The sequence below is a fragment of the Pan troglodytes genome, chromosome 2 (assembly GCF_028858775.2).
Source record: "Pan troglodytes isolate AG18354 chromosome 2, NHGRI_mPanTro3-v2.0_pri, whole genome shotgun sequence".
In the NCBI taxonomy this organism is placed as follows: Eukaryota; Metazoa; Chordata; class Mammalia; order Primates; family Hominidae; genus Pan; species Pan troglodytes.
The window spans coordinates 200,916,412-200,931,052 of record NC_086015.1 but is presented as its reverse complement, the minus strand read 5'-3'; the positions used below and the strand labels follow the sequence as shown (position 1 = coordinate 200,931,052).

The window sequence follows — 14,641 nt, the reverse complement described above, 5'->3', positions numbered from 1 at the left end:
AATAAGCCGGGTATGGCGGTGCATGCCTGTAATCCCAGCTACTCGGGAGGCTGAGGTAGAAGAATTGGTTGAACTCGGGAGGCAGAGGTTGCAGTGAGCCAAGATTGCACCACTGCACTCCAGCCTGGGTGACAGAGCGAGACTCCATAAAAAAAAAAAGAAAAAGTAAAAAAAGATGACCACCTTCCAATATATAGGTAATCAAAAATTAAACCATTCAACTAAAGTACTAAATGTTGAAATTCAGCAAATATTTATTGAGCATATACTACATGCAACGAATATATGTGTCAGGTTGTGCTGTAACTGAAACAAAAGTAAAATACAGTCCCTTTTCTAAATAAGTTTAAAAGTACTGATGGAAACAGACATGCAAATAGCAAATACAAAATTAAACAAGTGCCATAATAAAGGTATAGTACAAAAAATACTGATGACTCACCTCTAGCAAAGTACTTCAAGGTTACCTTATTTTTCTTTCTACACTGATCTAAGCCTCATTACTTCCAAACATACTTCCAAAGTGCCCCAAGGTAATTCACAAACAAAAATACACAACAGAACAAAGTGAAGACCAGAAAACTAAATGTACTCCAGATTCCCATTTATATCTGTTAAAAGAGGTTACTAGAAGCCAAAAATACTCATTTGAGAAATATCCAGCTGGGCACATGCCTGTAACCTCAGCACTTTTAGAGGTGAGATGGGAGAATGCTTCAGACCAAGAGTTCGAGACCAACCTGGGCAACACAGCAAAACCTCATCTCCACAAATAATTTTTAAAAATTAGCCAGGCATGGTGGTGCGTGCCCGTGGTCCCAGCTACCCAGGAGGCTGAGGTGGGAGAATTCCTTGAGCTCAAGTGGTCAAGGCTGCAGTGAGCCACAATCACGCCACTGCACTCCAGCCTAGGCAACAGAGTAAGACTGTCTCTCAAAAAAAAAAAAAAAAAAAAAGAAAAAAAAAAAACACAAACATTTCCTCCATAGTCCTAATTCCAGTATTATTTCATAATTGAGAAAGCAAATAAAACAAAGAAATTGCATACAGTCAACAAATTCTTAATAAAACTCTATGAAACTAATTAAACTCATTTTTTTGTCACTATAGTCTTTCCAGAAGTCAGAGAAGGAAATATAACTTGAAGGTCCTTTGTAATATATTACTGTTCTACCTAACCAATCTCTAATCTTTAAGACTCTTAATTACACTCAAATATTCAAACAAAATATCTCAAATCTCCCCAAAATATTTAGTTGTCTTCTTGAAATTAATGTCCAACTACGAAAAAGTTCATCAAAGTTAAGGGCACTCAAAAACTTTTGTAAAAAATTAAAAGGTCAACATCAGATATATAAACATGTATCTCAACAAGCATAAAGGGAATACCAAGGAAGACACTATTTATGAGACACTACTTTCCTTTCACAAAGTGCTACTTACTCTTCATCAAAAGTCTAAAATCTCAAGCCTTGAGAGTAAACCAAAAAAAATGAATTTGGTCTGGGGAGCATTAAAAAAAAAAAGGCAAAGTACAATTCTGACTAACAAAGTTCATCTTAAAATATAGCATATAGGCCGGGTGCGGTGGCTCACGCCTGTAATCCCAGCACTTTGGGAGGCCGAAGTGGGCGGATCACGAGGTCAGGAGATCGAGACCATCCTGGCTAATATGGTGAAACCCCGTGTCTACTAAAAAATACAAAAAATTAGCCGGGTGTGGCGGTGGGCGCCTGTAGTCCCAGCTACTTGGGAGGCTGAGGCAGGAGAATGTTGTGAACCTGGGAAGCCGAGATCGTGCCACTGCACTCCAGCCTGGGCGACAGAGCAAGACTCCGTCTCAAAATAAATAAATAAATAAAATAAAATACAGCATATAAAGTCTAAATATAACTAAAAATTAGAAGTAGCAGAGCATATTAAATATAAAATTACATTTCACATTTCAACATTTTACTACCTATATCTTCAAATAAGTCAAATGAGCTACCATGGCCGAGAGGATTCTTTCAATGTAAAAAAAGAAAACGACTTTCTCCTGCCCAATGAATAGATACACAGGTATCAGAATTTAAAAAAAAAAAAAATTCCTTACAATGAGCTATTTTAAGTTTCTTCCATAGCACTAGGGGAATATACATGGTAATAGTAATAGCAGCAGTAGCAGCAGTGGTGGTGGTAAGTACTACAGCACAGGCATCAGCAATGTTAGTACCAACAGTTCTGACATGTATTCACTTAATTCACAACAATCCTATGAAATAAGTATCATCGTAACACCGATTTTCAAATTAAGGAATTGAACCACGAGGCCAGCTATTGGTAAACTTGGTACTCTATGTGAAATTCATATACACCTGGCAAAGCCATGATTTAAAACAAAAAAACCTCTGCAAACCTGGTAAGATTAAACATTCACAAAGCATAATAACTGCCTAGGATAGATGATGTCTAGGATAGAAATGGGATGATCTCTTCATCCCATTTCTGTAAAATTCTCACCAAAAGAAAGGCAATAGAGGGACTGCTGCATGTTCCTGGGGGAAAGAAAGATATCAAGCTGTTTCAGCTCTCCACAGCACTTCATTGCTACCTCCAAGAGAACTACCCCTCAGTTTTCTTCACTTGAACGTACTAATCATCAAACAAAACACATACAAAAAAGTAAACAGAAAACCTAGAAACGTAAGAAATCTAGGTGTAAAACAGCTTGAGGCACTAGAATCAGACTGAAATCCTGGCACCACCACTTAACTACCTTGTATGACTTCGAGCAAGTTACTTAATTTCTCTATGCCTCTGATTTCTGTAAAATGGAAATAACAACAAATAACAAAAGCATATATATAGACATACACATATATATATAGTGTATGTATAAAAACAACCAAGCCATATATAGACATACACACATATATGTAGTGTATGTATAAAAATAACCAAGCCATATATACAGACATACACACATATATGTAGTATATGTATAAAAATAACCAAGCCATATATACATACACATACATATAGTGTATGTATAAAAATAACCAAGCCATAGACATACATACACATATATGTAGTGTATGTAGAAAAATAAAGCCATATATAGACATACACACATATAGTGTATGTAGAAAAATAAAGGCATATATACAGACATACTATAGTGTATGTATAAAAATAAAGGCATACATACATACACACACACATATATATAGTGTATGTGGAAAAATACAGTGCTGTGTACCAGGTCCTGTTCTAAGCAGTTCACATATGCCTTCTGACTCGTTTAATGTTTTCAGCAACCCTATGTGGTAAACACTACTTACTATCACCTTTCTACAGATGAGGCACTGGGAAATCATCTGCCCACGGTTACATGGTTACAAAGTGGCAGAGGCAGGACCTGAAAGGAGACAGTGTGGATCTGGATTCCATGCTGTCAATCACTAGGAGTACAACCCTCACAGACTTATCATGAGGATAAACTGAGTTAATATATAAAATGCTGGCCGGGTGCGGCGGCTCACGCCTGTAGGGGAGGCCGAGGCAGGCAGATCGCCTGAGGTCAGGAGTTCGAGACCAGCCTGGCCAACATGGTGAAACCCTGTCTCAACTAAAAATATGAAAATTAGCCGACCACCAGTGCTGGCGTGTGCCTGTAATCACAGCTACTCGGGAGGCTGAGGCAGGAGAACTGCTGGAACCCGGGAGGCGGAGGTTGCAGCGACCCGAGATCACACCACTGCACTCCAACCTGGGCGACAGAGCCAGACTCCGTCTCAAATAATTAATTAATTAATTAATTAATTTAATGCTTAGTCCAGGACCTGAACTGAGACAATGTGGTTCTGGGTTCCGTGCTCTCCATCGCTAGAATCCTCACAGAGTTATTATGAGGATAAACTGAGTTAACATATAAAATGCTTATTAGTACAGGACCTGGTAGGTAGTAAGCGCTCAATAACTATTCATTATTACATTATTTCTTGGCCTTACCTCAAAAGGTTTCTCTCTTTTTTTGGCGGGGGGGGGGCGGGGGGAGACAGGGTCTCGCTCTGCCGCCCAGGCTGGAGTGCAGTGGCGCAATCGGCTCACTGCAACATCCGCCCGCGGGTTCCAGCTATTCTCATGTCTTAGCTGGGATTACAGGCGCGCGGCCACCACGCCCGGCTAATTTTAGTATTTTTAGTAGACATGGGATTTCACCTTGTTGCCCGGGCTGGTCTCGAACTCCTGGGCTCAAGCCATCTGCCTGCCTCCGCCTCCGCCTTCAAAGGGCTGGGATTGCAGGCGTGAGCCACCGCGCCCAGCCCCGGCTTTCTCATTTCTTACAAGCTCACTACTAACCAGCAGCAAGGCAAGACTTGAGGCCAAACCTATTATTTCTGATCATTTGCTTAGTTCACATACTGGATTCTGACTGTGGCAATCGTAGAAATCAATAGTTCCCATCTCACCTGGAACCAAAAATGTTCCAGATAAACCACAACAAAAGACACACAAGACAAATGGGAAGAAATGAAAACCGAAAGAAGGTTTCCAAGACGGTTATCACCCTAAAGACCGTCCTGGGAAAGGGTACGCCTCGGAATCCACTAGTCAGGTACTTTACAAATATCCGAAAAACTGCCGGCCAAACACCTGGCAGAGCTGACTTACACCCAACGCCATCACTTGAATCCCGACAAAAATATTCGTACTTTTAGCCCACCTAAGCTAACCACAGCGGCTCGTGCCTCGGTAGTGTCAGGGCTGGATTTTAATGGAATCACCAACCTCCCGGTTTTTATATAATCGGCAAGAAACCACGCCACCCTCTCAGATGCGCTCAAGAACCCCACGCTTTACCTGGCTTCTCAGCGAGCCACAGCAATCATCTCTCCTTCAAAGATGTTTGCTTTTTCCTCCATTAGCTAGCTCTGAGGCCTGGAGAGGGAGGCTGTGCTTTTCTAGGCAGCGCTCAATACACAACCACATCCCACAGGCGGCCGAGCGCTGCTTCCTTTCTGACAGACGCTCCGGGGCCGCGGCCGGAGGTGGCCCCGAGAGTCGCGCCCGGCAGCCATGGCCGGCGCCGGCCTGGAACGCCCGGCGACCAGGGAAAGCTCCGGAAGCGCTGGTTTAACCGACCGCAGCCCCGGCCGGCCTCTCCAAGGCGTTTCTTCAGAGAGAACGGCTCGGTCGGACCATTCCCCTCGCTCCCCGATAACGCCCACCGCGAACGCGCTCCGGGGAAACCCGCAGATCTTTCCTCACAAAGAGCCGGCGAGCGGCGAGCCGTAGCCCCTCTGGGGAGAAGAGACGCCCCCCGCGACCCTGCGAACCTTCGGGCCCGCAGCGCCCCGGCCCCCGCCTCCACAGCCCCTCCTCCGACAGCCGCGGCCGAGGGGACGCCCGGGTCCCTCGCGGTCCAGCCGGGCACCTGGCGTCGAGCCTGCGCTCCCGGCTGTCCTCGGGGCCTCTGCTCGGGTCCGCCCACCAGCGAGAAAACTCCGCCGGCAACTGCTGCCGACCGCCCCTGCCCCCACAAACCGCGCCGCCGGCTTCCACCCGCGCCCTCCCCCGCACTCCAACTCGGTCCAACTCGGCCCCTCACCCAAAGACATATCTATTTTGTCGAGGTTTTCATTGCTGCGGGCCTTCGGCGGCGGCGAAGAAGTCGCCGTGGCTCCCACCAACCGGGTACCAAACCGGTTCATGGCCGGAGACGTCGCGCCGAGAGCGGGCGCGGACAAGGCCGGAGTCGCAGGCCTGCCACCTCCCACCCGCGCACGCAGCCCGTCGCACCGAGGGAGCGCGCACGCGCCGGCGCCGTCCTCGGTCTCCACCCGCGGCTGCGGGCGGGGCGGGGCCACCGACACTCGCGGGCGACCAGAGCGGCCCCGCGCCGTGACTCGCTCCTAGCGGCCCTCGCAGGATCGGACGAGGCATTGCAGCCGCTGTGCTAGGCGCTCGCGAGGACCGCCGTTGTGAGCAGTTCGACTTTCCGCCCAAACTGGGGGATGCTAGACCGCGGGCACCTCTGAATCTTATGCCTTCAGTGATATCATAATCCTCCGTGTCCTTCGAGTCCCTCCTGCTGCAGACAGGTCCCCTATACTTCGGTACACACGAGCCTTTCGCGCCCACTGCAACGCAGCCTCGGGAGGCAGGACAGACCCCTGCGAGTGTAGATTGCAGCTGCATCCCAGCTCCCCCCTCCCTGGCACGCTCCTCCACCTACAGCTGCGCTGAGCTGCCGCATCTGAACGCAAAGCAAACGCTGCAGTGACGGTTCCTGCGTCACCTTAACATCCAAAGTAAATGCTAACGTTTCCCGTGTCTGTACCTTCTCTCAATCGGCACTCTCAAAACATCTGGCACGGTGTTCACTACCCTGATAAGACCTCAGCTTCCCTCGGGAGGGGTAAGTACCTCTGTTGATGTAGCTGCGTTTTCTTCTAATTCATTTGCATTGGGAATGGATAGAAGGGTTCGTTTACTTTTTAATCATCCCTACGGGAAAACAATTTAATATTTGATGAATTCCTGCATGATAACTTTTTTCCGTTTACAACATACGGTATTTACCTCTCTTCTTACCTCATTCTCCTTCCCTGAAGTAACTGCGTTTATGTGGAAGCGTTTAGGTTATATCACCCTCATACAGCTTAAAACTATCTCGGATATTTACATCTAAGGACAATGCCAGGTGCATTCTGTCCACCTAGAAATCTCTGTCGCCTTTCTCCTCTCCAATTCATAAAATGCAGAAATTCCTTTAGCATGGAAACGAGCCATCTCAAAACCACAGTAGCCTCTGCTTAATTTAGTCATGTCACAATGTCATGTGGCTTCCAACTTCAACACCAATGACACATTTACTATTTTTTGCTTGGGGATCCCATGTTTTAAAATATTTCTTATGCATGTCACACTTAAAAAGTAAAGCCAGCTGTTCCAGCTCCCCTTTCCAGGCCTGAATTTAAAGCAAAGCTTGCAGTGACAATTTTGCGGTCACCTTAACAATAAAAGTAAATGTGAACGTTTCCTGTATATGTAGCACGGATAAAACCAGGAGTCTTCACACAGATTATGTTTCCAGCTGAAATCAAAGAACCATGACTTTTTTGTAAGCCTAGTAGTCTTATCTTGGGGAAATGTATGATTTTTGTTAGGCTTTTGGGAATATTCTAAATAACTTCTTATTCTCAAAGGTTAAGATGTCTCTTTTTTTTCTCATGACAAAGACATAACAATATAGGAAGAGTGAACCACACACCTATCAAGGGGCACAAGAAACTTTAATAGTGGAGGAAAGTGTGGACTCGGAAACTCAGGAATAATATTTGGCATGTCAAGGAGAATATCATGTATGTCCTTAGCATAATGTGCTTGATTTTACTACTGTCTCACCCTGAAGCCCCTTCCTTTGTCTGGACTGCTAAAAACCAGAGAAACTGGTTCACGCCTTTCATCCCAGCACTTTGGGAGGCCGAGGCGGGCGGATCACCTGAGGTCAGGAGTTTGAGACCAGCCTGACCAACATGGTGAAACCCCTACTAAAAAATAAAAAAAATAAAAAATAAAAAATAAAAAAATTAGCCGGGCATGATGGTGGGCACCTGTAATCTCAGCTACTTGGGAGGCTGAGGCAGGAGAATCGCTTGAACCCGGGAGGCGGAGGTTGCAGTGAGCTGAGATCGTGCCATTGCACTCCAGCCTGGGTGACACAGCAAGACTCCATCTCAAAAAAAAAAAAAAAAAAAAAAAAAACCTACAGAAACTGGGTCGTGGGCCCAGACCTGAGTTTTATTGAGTGATAACTTTTTCACTGACTTTAGTTATTCACTGTATGATTTTGGGAGAGTCTCTGGACCTCATACCCATCTTCAAAACCAGAAAAAGGAGTAAGAATAGTGAGTATGAAAAGTATATTTAAAATCCTCTAAGCACAAGTCATTTTTCTCCACATTCACCTTCTGTCACTAGAAATAACTTCTACCATCTCTGCTCATTTGTGAGAGTAAACTACAGAGAGGATCCTTAGGTTAAGTTCTTAATTTTATGGAAGAAAATTAATGCAATTAGAGTTTGGAGGCATTTTGTACTTCAGGTATTTATAGGACAGATAAAAATCCCAAATGTATAAAATCCTCCCTACCACTAATATAAAAAAGATTCTCGACCTGGTGCGGTGGCTCACGCTTGTAATCCCAGCACTTTGGGAGGCCAAGGCAGGTGGATCACTTGAGCCCAGGAGTACAAGACCAGCCTGGACGACATAGTGAGACCCTGTCTTAAAAAAAAAAAAAAAAGATTCTCTTTTATCCTGATCTTCTCCCCCAAACCAAAGCCTTATCCTCAGTCTCTATAGTGCAAAAGGCCATGCTGCAGTATTTGATTAAACAGTCCTAGCTGTTGTGTTTCAGACTTTCAGGTTTCCCCAAGGGCTGAGAGTCGTGGGGCCTAGGAGCCATCCCCAGATTCCAGAGGGAAAGGCAAGAAAGCAAGAGTGAAGCATTGTGGGTAATGGCAGGTCATACACAAAACAGAACAAAATAGCAACCCGAGAAACACACAGTAAAAATAAAGAGGAAGACAAGCCAAGAAATCGGAACTGGGTCCTGTCCAAGAAGTCCATCAGCCAACCACAAGGGCCAGGGTTAAAAGGTCAACCCTGCAATTTTCTGGGGCAGGAGAGGTAGCTATTCATTTAATCATATATTCATTGAGCGTCAGGCACTGTAATAGGCCCTGGGGATTAAAAAAAAAAAAAGTGAGCAAGACGGATGCACACCCTATCTTCACACAGCTTGAAGAGCAAAGAATATCTCAGCACCTGCTGTGAACAAGGCCCTGGACTGGACGTGGGCATTCAGCCTTTGTTGGTGTACAGCAGTTCCGCAGCTTCGCCTAAGTCAAAATAAACATGGGATCCAAGCAGTTGCCCTTTTAAAAGACTTCGTTTCACACAATGTAGATAAAACAACCTCCAGGATTGCCAGATAAAATGCAGGGCCAGCTAAATTTGAATTTCAGATAAACAACGGACAATTGTTTAGTACAAATATGTCCCACGTTTCAGATAAACAGTGATTTTTTTTTAACTACAGTAAGTTTCATGTAATATTTAGGATATATTTACAACAGAGAATCATTTCATTGTGTGAAATAAAATAATTCAAACTTAAAGCTGTTGAAACTTTAAATTATTCTGAGCTTTGAGAGGGACATGGCTATATGGCATGAGTCAAGCAGCATGTAGTTGTAACTTCTGCTTTTTCCTGTAAGTGATCTGGAATGATTGAGGCGTGCCAGAGACAAGACCCCTGAGAACATTACACCTCCTCACAGAATCTTAGAGGAATCTTCCTTGGAATGTAGCAAGTTATACTAATCAAATTGTTACAACTGTTTCTGCCTATATAAGTGAAATCTTGGCCTCCTCACTTTGGAGCACTGACCCCATTCCTTTGGAATCATGTTTCTGGATGGCTATCCTCAAGCTTTGTGCTGCAGTAAACTTTATACTTAGTCATATTTTCTGAATCTCATTATTGAAGGTTGACATTTGTTTAACTGAAATTCAGGTTTAACTGGGAGTCTTATTTTATTTGCTAAATCTGGCAACCTTCTCAACCTCATACTTTTCTTCCTTTCTTTCTTTCCTTTTTTGAGACAGAGTCTCACTCTGTTGCCCAGGCTGGAGTGCAGTGGCACGATCTCACTGCAACCTCCGCCTCCCGGGTTTAAGCTATTCTTTTCCTCAACCTCCCCTATAGCTGAGATTACAGGTGCATGGCACCACGCCCAGCTAATTTTTGTATTTTTAGTGGAGACAGCATTTCACTATGTTGGCCAGGCTGGTCTCGAAGTCCTGAACTCAGGTGATCCACCCGACTCAGACTCCCAAAGTGCTGGCATTACAGGTGTGAGCCACCGCGCCCAGCTCAACCTCATAGTTTTCTGTTAACACTTTCTGGCTCCTTTTTCATAATGTGCACAGAAGTCTACATTTCTTCAAAGGTAGTAAACTCTTACACACTTCACCCCTTAACTTTTTATCAGTTTGATTTGCCTTTGTTTTTTTGAGATGGAGTTTCGCTCTTTTTGCCCAGGCTGGAGTGCAGTGGCATGATCTCACCTCACCACAACCTCTGCCTCCCGGATTCAAGAAATTCTCCTGCCTTAGCCTCCCAAGTAGCTGGGATTTCAGGCATGCGCCACCATGCTGAGCTAATTTTGTATTTTTAGTAGAGACAGTGTTTCACCATGTTGGTCAGGCTGGTCTCGAACTCCCGACCTCAGGTGATCCGCCTGCCTCAGCCTCCCAAAGTGCTGGGATTACAGGTGTGAGCCACTGCACCTGGCTTGATTTGCCTTTTAAATCCCCCTTTTCTTTTCTTTCTTTTTTTTTTTTTGAGACAGCGTCTCTCTCTGTTGCCCAGGCTGGAGTGCAATGGCGTGATCTCGGCTCACTGCAACCTCCGCCTCCCGGGTTCAAGCAATTCTCCTGCCTCAGCCTCCTGAGTAGCTGGGACTACAGGTGCGTGCCACCACGCCTGGCTAAATTTTATATTTTTAATAGAGATGGGGTTTCACCATGTTGGCCAGGATGGTCTCGATCTCTTGACTTCGTGATCTGCCCACCTTGGCCTCCCAAAGTGCTGGGATTACAGGCGTGAAGCCACCGCGCCCAGCCTAAATCCCCCTTTTCTTAGTTTTGAGATATATTTGATAATAAAAGACACATACTGAAAGTATGCAGTTTATACAGGTGTACAGGATATATACCTGGGAAAACACTACGATAATCTGAATAAATATTATTATATATTCATTATTTTCTAAAGTTTTCTTGCTCACCTTTGTAATCCTTACCCCCCACCTACTATCTAGGCAACTACTGATCTGTTTTCTGTTGCTGTAGATTAATTTGCATTTTCTAGTATTTTTAATAAATGGAATCATACAGTATATACTTTTTAACTGGATTATTTCACATAGCATAACTGTTTTTTATTTGTATGCCTTTTCTTTTTCTTGCCTTATTGCACTGACCAGGGACTCTAGTATCATGTTTAATTGGAGTAGTGAAAGTGAACATCTTTGCCTTGTTCCCAACCCCAGAGGGAGAGCGTTCAGTCTTTCAACATTAAGTATGATGCTAATTTTAAAAAACGCCTTTTATTAGGTTGACGAAGTTCCCTTCTACTCCTGATTTGCTGAGAGTTAATCATGAATAAATGCTGAGTTTTATCTGATGCTTTTTCTGTATCTAGAGATTATCAAAAGGTTTTTCTTGCAAAATGTATTAATATGGCGAATTACATTGGCTATCAAATTTTGAATGTTGATTTTGTTTTTGAATGTTGATGTTCCAAATATTGCATTTTTGGGATAAACCTACTTGGTCATGGTATATTATCCTTTTTACATGTTGTTGGATTTGACTTGCTAATATTTTGCCAAGAATTTTGTCTTTTCATGAGTGACACTGGTATGTAATTTCCTTTTCTTGTAATTCATTTGTCTGTTTCTTATGTTAACTCTTTTGCTTTTCAAAAGACGATATCTAGAAATCATATTGATGTAATATGTATTATACTGGTATATTAAAGGAGTATGGTATAATTTATATTATATGATATGTAGATAATATGTATTAGGTATAATAACTAATTATTAGCTAATATTAGTTATTTTTTATTTATTTATTTTTTAGACAGAGTCTCACTCTGTCACCCAGGCTGGAGTCCAGTGGCGCAATCTTGACTCACTGCAACCTCCACCTCCCGGGTTCAAGCAATTCTCCTGCCTCAGCCTCCCAAGTAGCCGGGATTACAGGCGCCCGCCACCACGCCCGGCTAATTTTTGTACTTTTAGTAGAGACGGGGTTTCACCATGTTGGTCAGGCTGGTCTTGAACTCCTGACCTCGTGATCCACTCACCTCGGCCTCCCAAAGTTTTGGGATTACAGGCGTGAGCCACCGCGCCTGGCCAATATTAGTTATTAATAAACAATAGCTAATTCGTAGCTCCCTTAAACTACTTGTATATACACTACAGGTTCTCTTCTCTTTTCTGTTCAATTTTTTCCATTCTACCCGTCTGCTACTGTCTTCTGCTGCAGTAGCTTTTCTTTGCCACTTTGCTGTAGCTTTCTGTCCCTCTTCTGTGTTGCCCTTTTCCTTTGTTGTAAACTTTTCCTGTTCTAGTCTTCTGCCTTTTAATCTCAAAATTTGTTTGCTCATTTATTCGTTCATTCAACAGAGTTCGAGGTCCTCCTATGTGCAAGACACTGTGCTAGAGGCTGGGGATACCACAGAGAACATGACAGACGGGGTTGCAGGCATAGCTGCCGCCCTTAAGGAACTCAAGACACTGTGCTAGAGGCTGGGGATACCGCAGAGAACATGACAGACGGGGTTGCAGGCATAGCTGCCGCCCTTAAGAAACTCAAGACACTGTGCTAGACGCTGGGGATACCGCAGAGAACATGACAGACGGGGTTGCAGGCATAGCTGCCACCCTTAAGAAACTCAAGACACTGTGCTAGAGGCTGGGGATACCGCAGAGAACACGACAGACGGGGTTGCGGGCATAGCCGCTGCCCTTAAGAAACTCAAGACACTGCGCTAGAGGCTGGGGATACCACAGAGAACATGACAGAGGGGGTTGCAGGCATAGCTGCTGCCCTTAAGAAACTCAGGCGCTCCGGAGGAGCCTGCCCGCCTCAGCTAGCAAGTTTAAAGGAGCACTCCTGGCCACTAAGTCCCTGAGCATCAGTTCTGTGTGACTGGGGAACCTGCTCTGGGTGGACAAGGGAACTTGAAGGGGAATTCTTCCTGGACTCAGGGGTGGGAACTCTCAGCTTATTAGGCCTTGCCCTCCCTAGGGAAGGCAGGAGTCTTGACCACCAGGGGTTCTAGATTGACTCACTGAATGACCAACTGTGGCATTTTCCAAAGCTAAACAAATTTACATAAAGTGCAAAATTCCCCCCATTTACATAAAACTGTTTTTCGAAGATATCCTCAATTTGTACTGGATGGATTTGTAGTCCAGGAAGGCTCAGGGAGCCAGGATTCTTGGGTCGCGGGTCTTCAGGCATTCCTCCTTCTCCCAGGCTTCTTCTCTCTGTGCCCCGCAGGTTCCCTGCTCTGGGATGAGAAGCCCAGGCTGGGGGAGACTAACTAAAGCACAGCGTCTTGCACATAGCAGCCACTCAAGCTCTGACCCTCTTCATGCAGTGGAGGGTCCCTTCTGTGCAGCTTTACTCAGCGAGAGTTGCAGGAAGCTGGGGCAGGGACAAAACGAACATTCGTTGACTATGTTAAGGATTTGCTCAGTCTAGAAATAAGATTTTTTTTTTTTTTTTTGAGACAGTCTCACTTTGTCACCCAGGCTGGAGTGCAGTGGCGGGATCTCGGCTCACTGAAACCTCCGCTTCCCAGGTTCAGGTGATTCTCCTGCCTCAGCCTCCCAAGTGGCTGGGATTACAGGCGTCCGTCACCACGCCCAGCTGATTTTTGTATTTTTAGTAGAGATGGGGTTTCACCATGCTGGCCAGGCTGGCCTCGAACTTCTGACCTCAAGCGATCCGCCCACCTTGGCCTCCTAAAGTGCTGCTATTACAGGCGTGAGCCACTGCACTCGGGTTAGAAATAAGATTTTTTAAATTTTCATTTTAACATTAAAAATTGCACATTTTCTTTGGGAGGCCGAGGCGGGCAGATCACGAGGTCAGAAGATCGAAACAGTCCTGGCTAACACAGTGAAACCCCGTCTGTACTAAAAATACAAAAAATTAGCCAGGCGGCAGCGGGCGCCTGTAATTTTAGCTACTCAGGAGGCTGAGGCAGGAGAATCGCTTGAACCTGGGAGGCAGAGGTTGCAGTGAGCCAAGATCGCGCCACTGCACTCCAGCCTGGGTGACAAAGCGAGACTCCGTCTCAAAAAAAAAGAAAAAGCACACATTTTTATCCACCGTTCGTGGCTGGCAAAAGTGTTCCTATATAGTTTTTTGGGTTTTTTTTTTTTTTTTTTTGAGACGGAGTCTTGCTCTGTTGCAGTGGTGCAATCTCTGGAGTGCAGTGGTGCAATCTCAGCTCACTGCAATGTCCACCTCCTGGGTTCAAGGGATTCTCCTGCCTCAGCCTCCCAGGTAGCTGGGATTACAGGCGCCCACCACCATGCCTGGCGAATTTTTAGTAGAAACAGGATTTCACCATGTTAGCCAGGCTGTTCTTGAACTCCTGACCTCAAGTGATCCTCCCACCTCGGCCTCCCAAGGTGCTGGGATTACAGGCATGAGCCACTGCGCCCAGCCAGTTCCTATATAATTGAATAAATGAACCACTACTAAATGCTTAGAGGGGATGGAAATGTTGCTGTAAAGACAGAATAAAAGCTAAGTAATTAAAACTTGGCAAAATTCTTCAAAAGCTTTTAAAATCATCTCATCAGATGAACTACTATAAGCTTTATATATGCCTAACAGAAAAAGAATTTTGGTAAATCAGTAAATTTGGTAAAGTCAGTGAATTGGTCATTTGGCAAAATTGGCTTAAAAGACTTTTAGAACTGCTACCTATGGGGAAAACATAAATTAATTTTAAACTATCTTTAAAGTTAATCATTACAAGATTAAAAATTTCCA

General features: G+C 44.6%; 2 protein-coding genes across 7 annotated transcripts in view; one reads left to right on the top strand and one right to left on the bottom strand.

Annotated features, from left to right (window-relative positions):
• FYTTD1 (forty-two-three domain containing 1) overlaps window positions 1–5,918 on the bottom strand; it is a 35,888-nt gene extending 29,970 nt beyond the window's left edge. Inside the window, exon 1 of one of the 2 annotated variants that reach the window (XM_001166780.7) lies at window positions 5,594–5,918. In XM_001166780.7, coding sequence (XP_001166780.3) covers window positions 5,594–5,696 — 103 coding nt within the window. In that variant the 5' untranslated portion in view covers window positions 5,697–5,918. The remainder of the gene's footprint in view (window positions 1–5,593) is intronic. The other variant, XM_016942578.4, reaches the window with a different exon arrangement.
• A 336-nt stretch (window positions 5,919–6,254) lies between these two features.
• The window catches only part of RUBCN (rubicon autophagy regulator), a 75,662-nt gene continuing 67,275 nt past the window's right edge, over window positions 6,255–14,641 (top strand). For 4 of the 5 annotated variants that reach the window (XM_063806537.1, XM_063806534.1, XM_063806533.1 and 1 more), the window contains exon 1: window positions 6,255–6,403. The gene's annotated coding sequence lies outside the window, so the exon portion shown is untranslated. The remainder of the gene's footprint in view (window positions 6,404–14,641) is intronic. The other variant, XM_054682512.2, reaches the window with a different exon arrangement.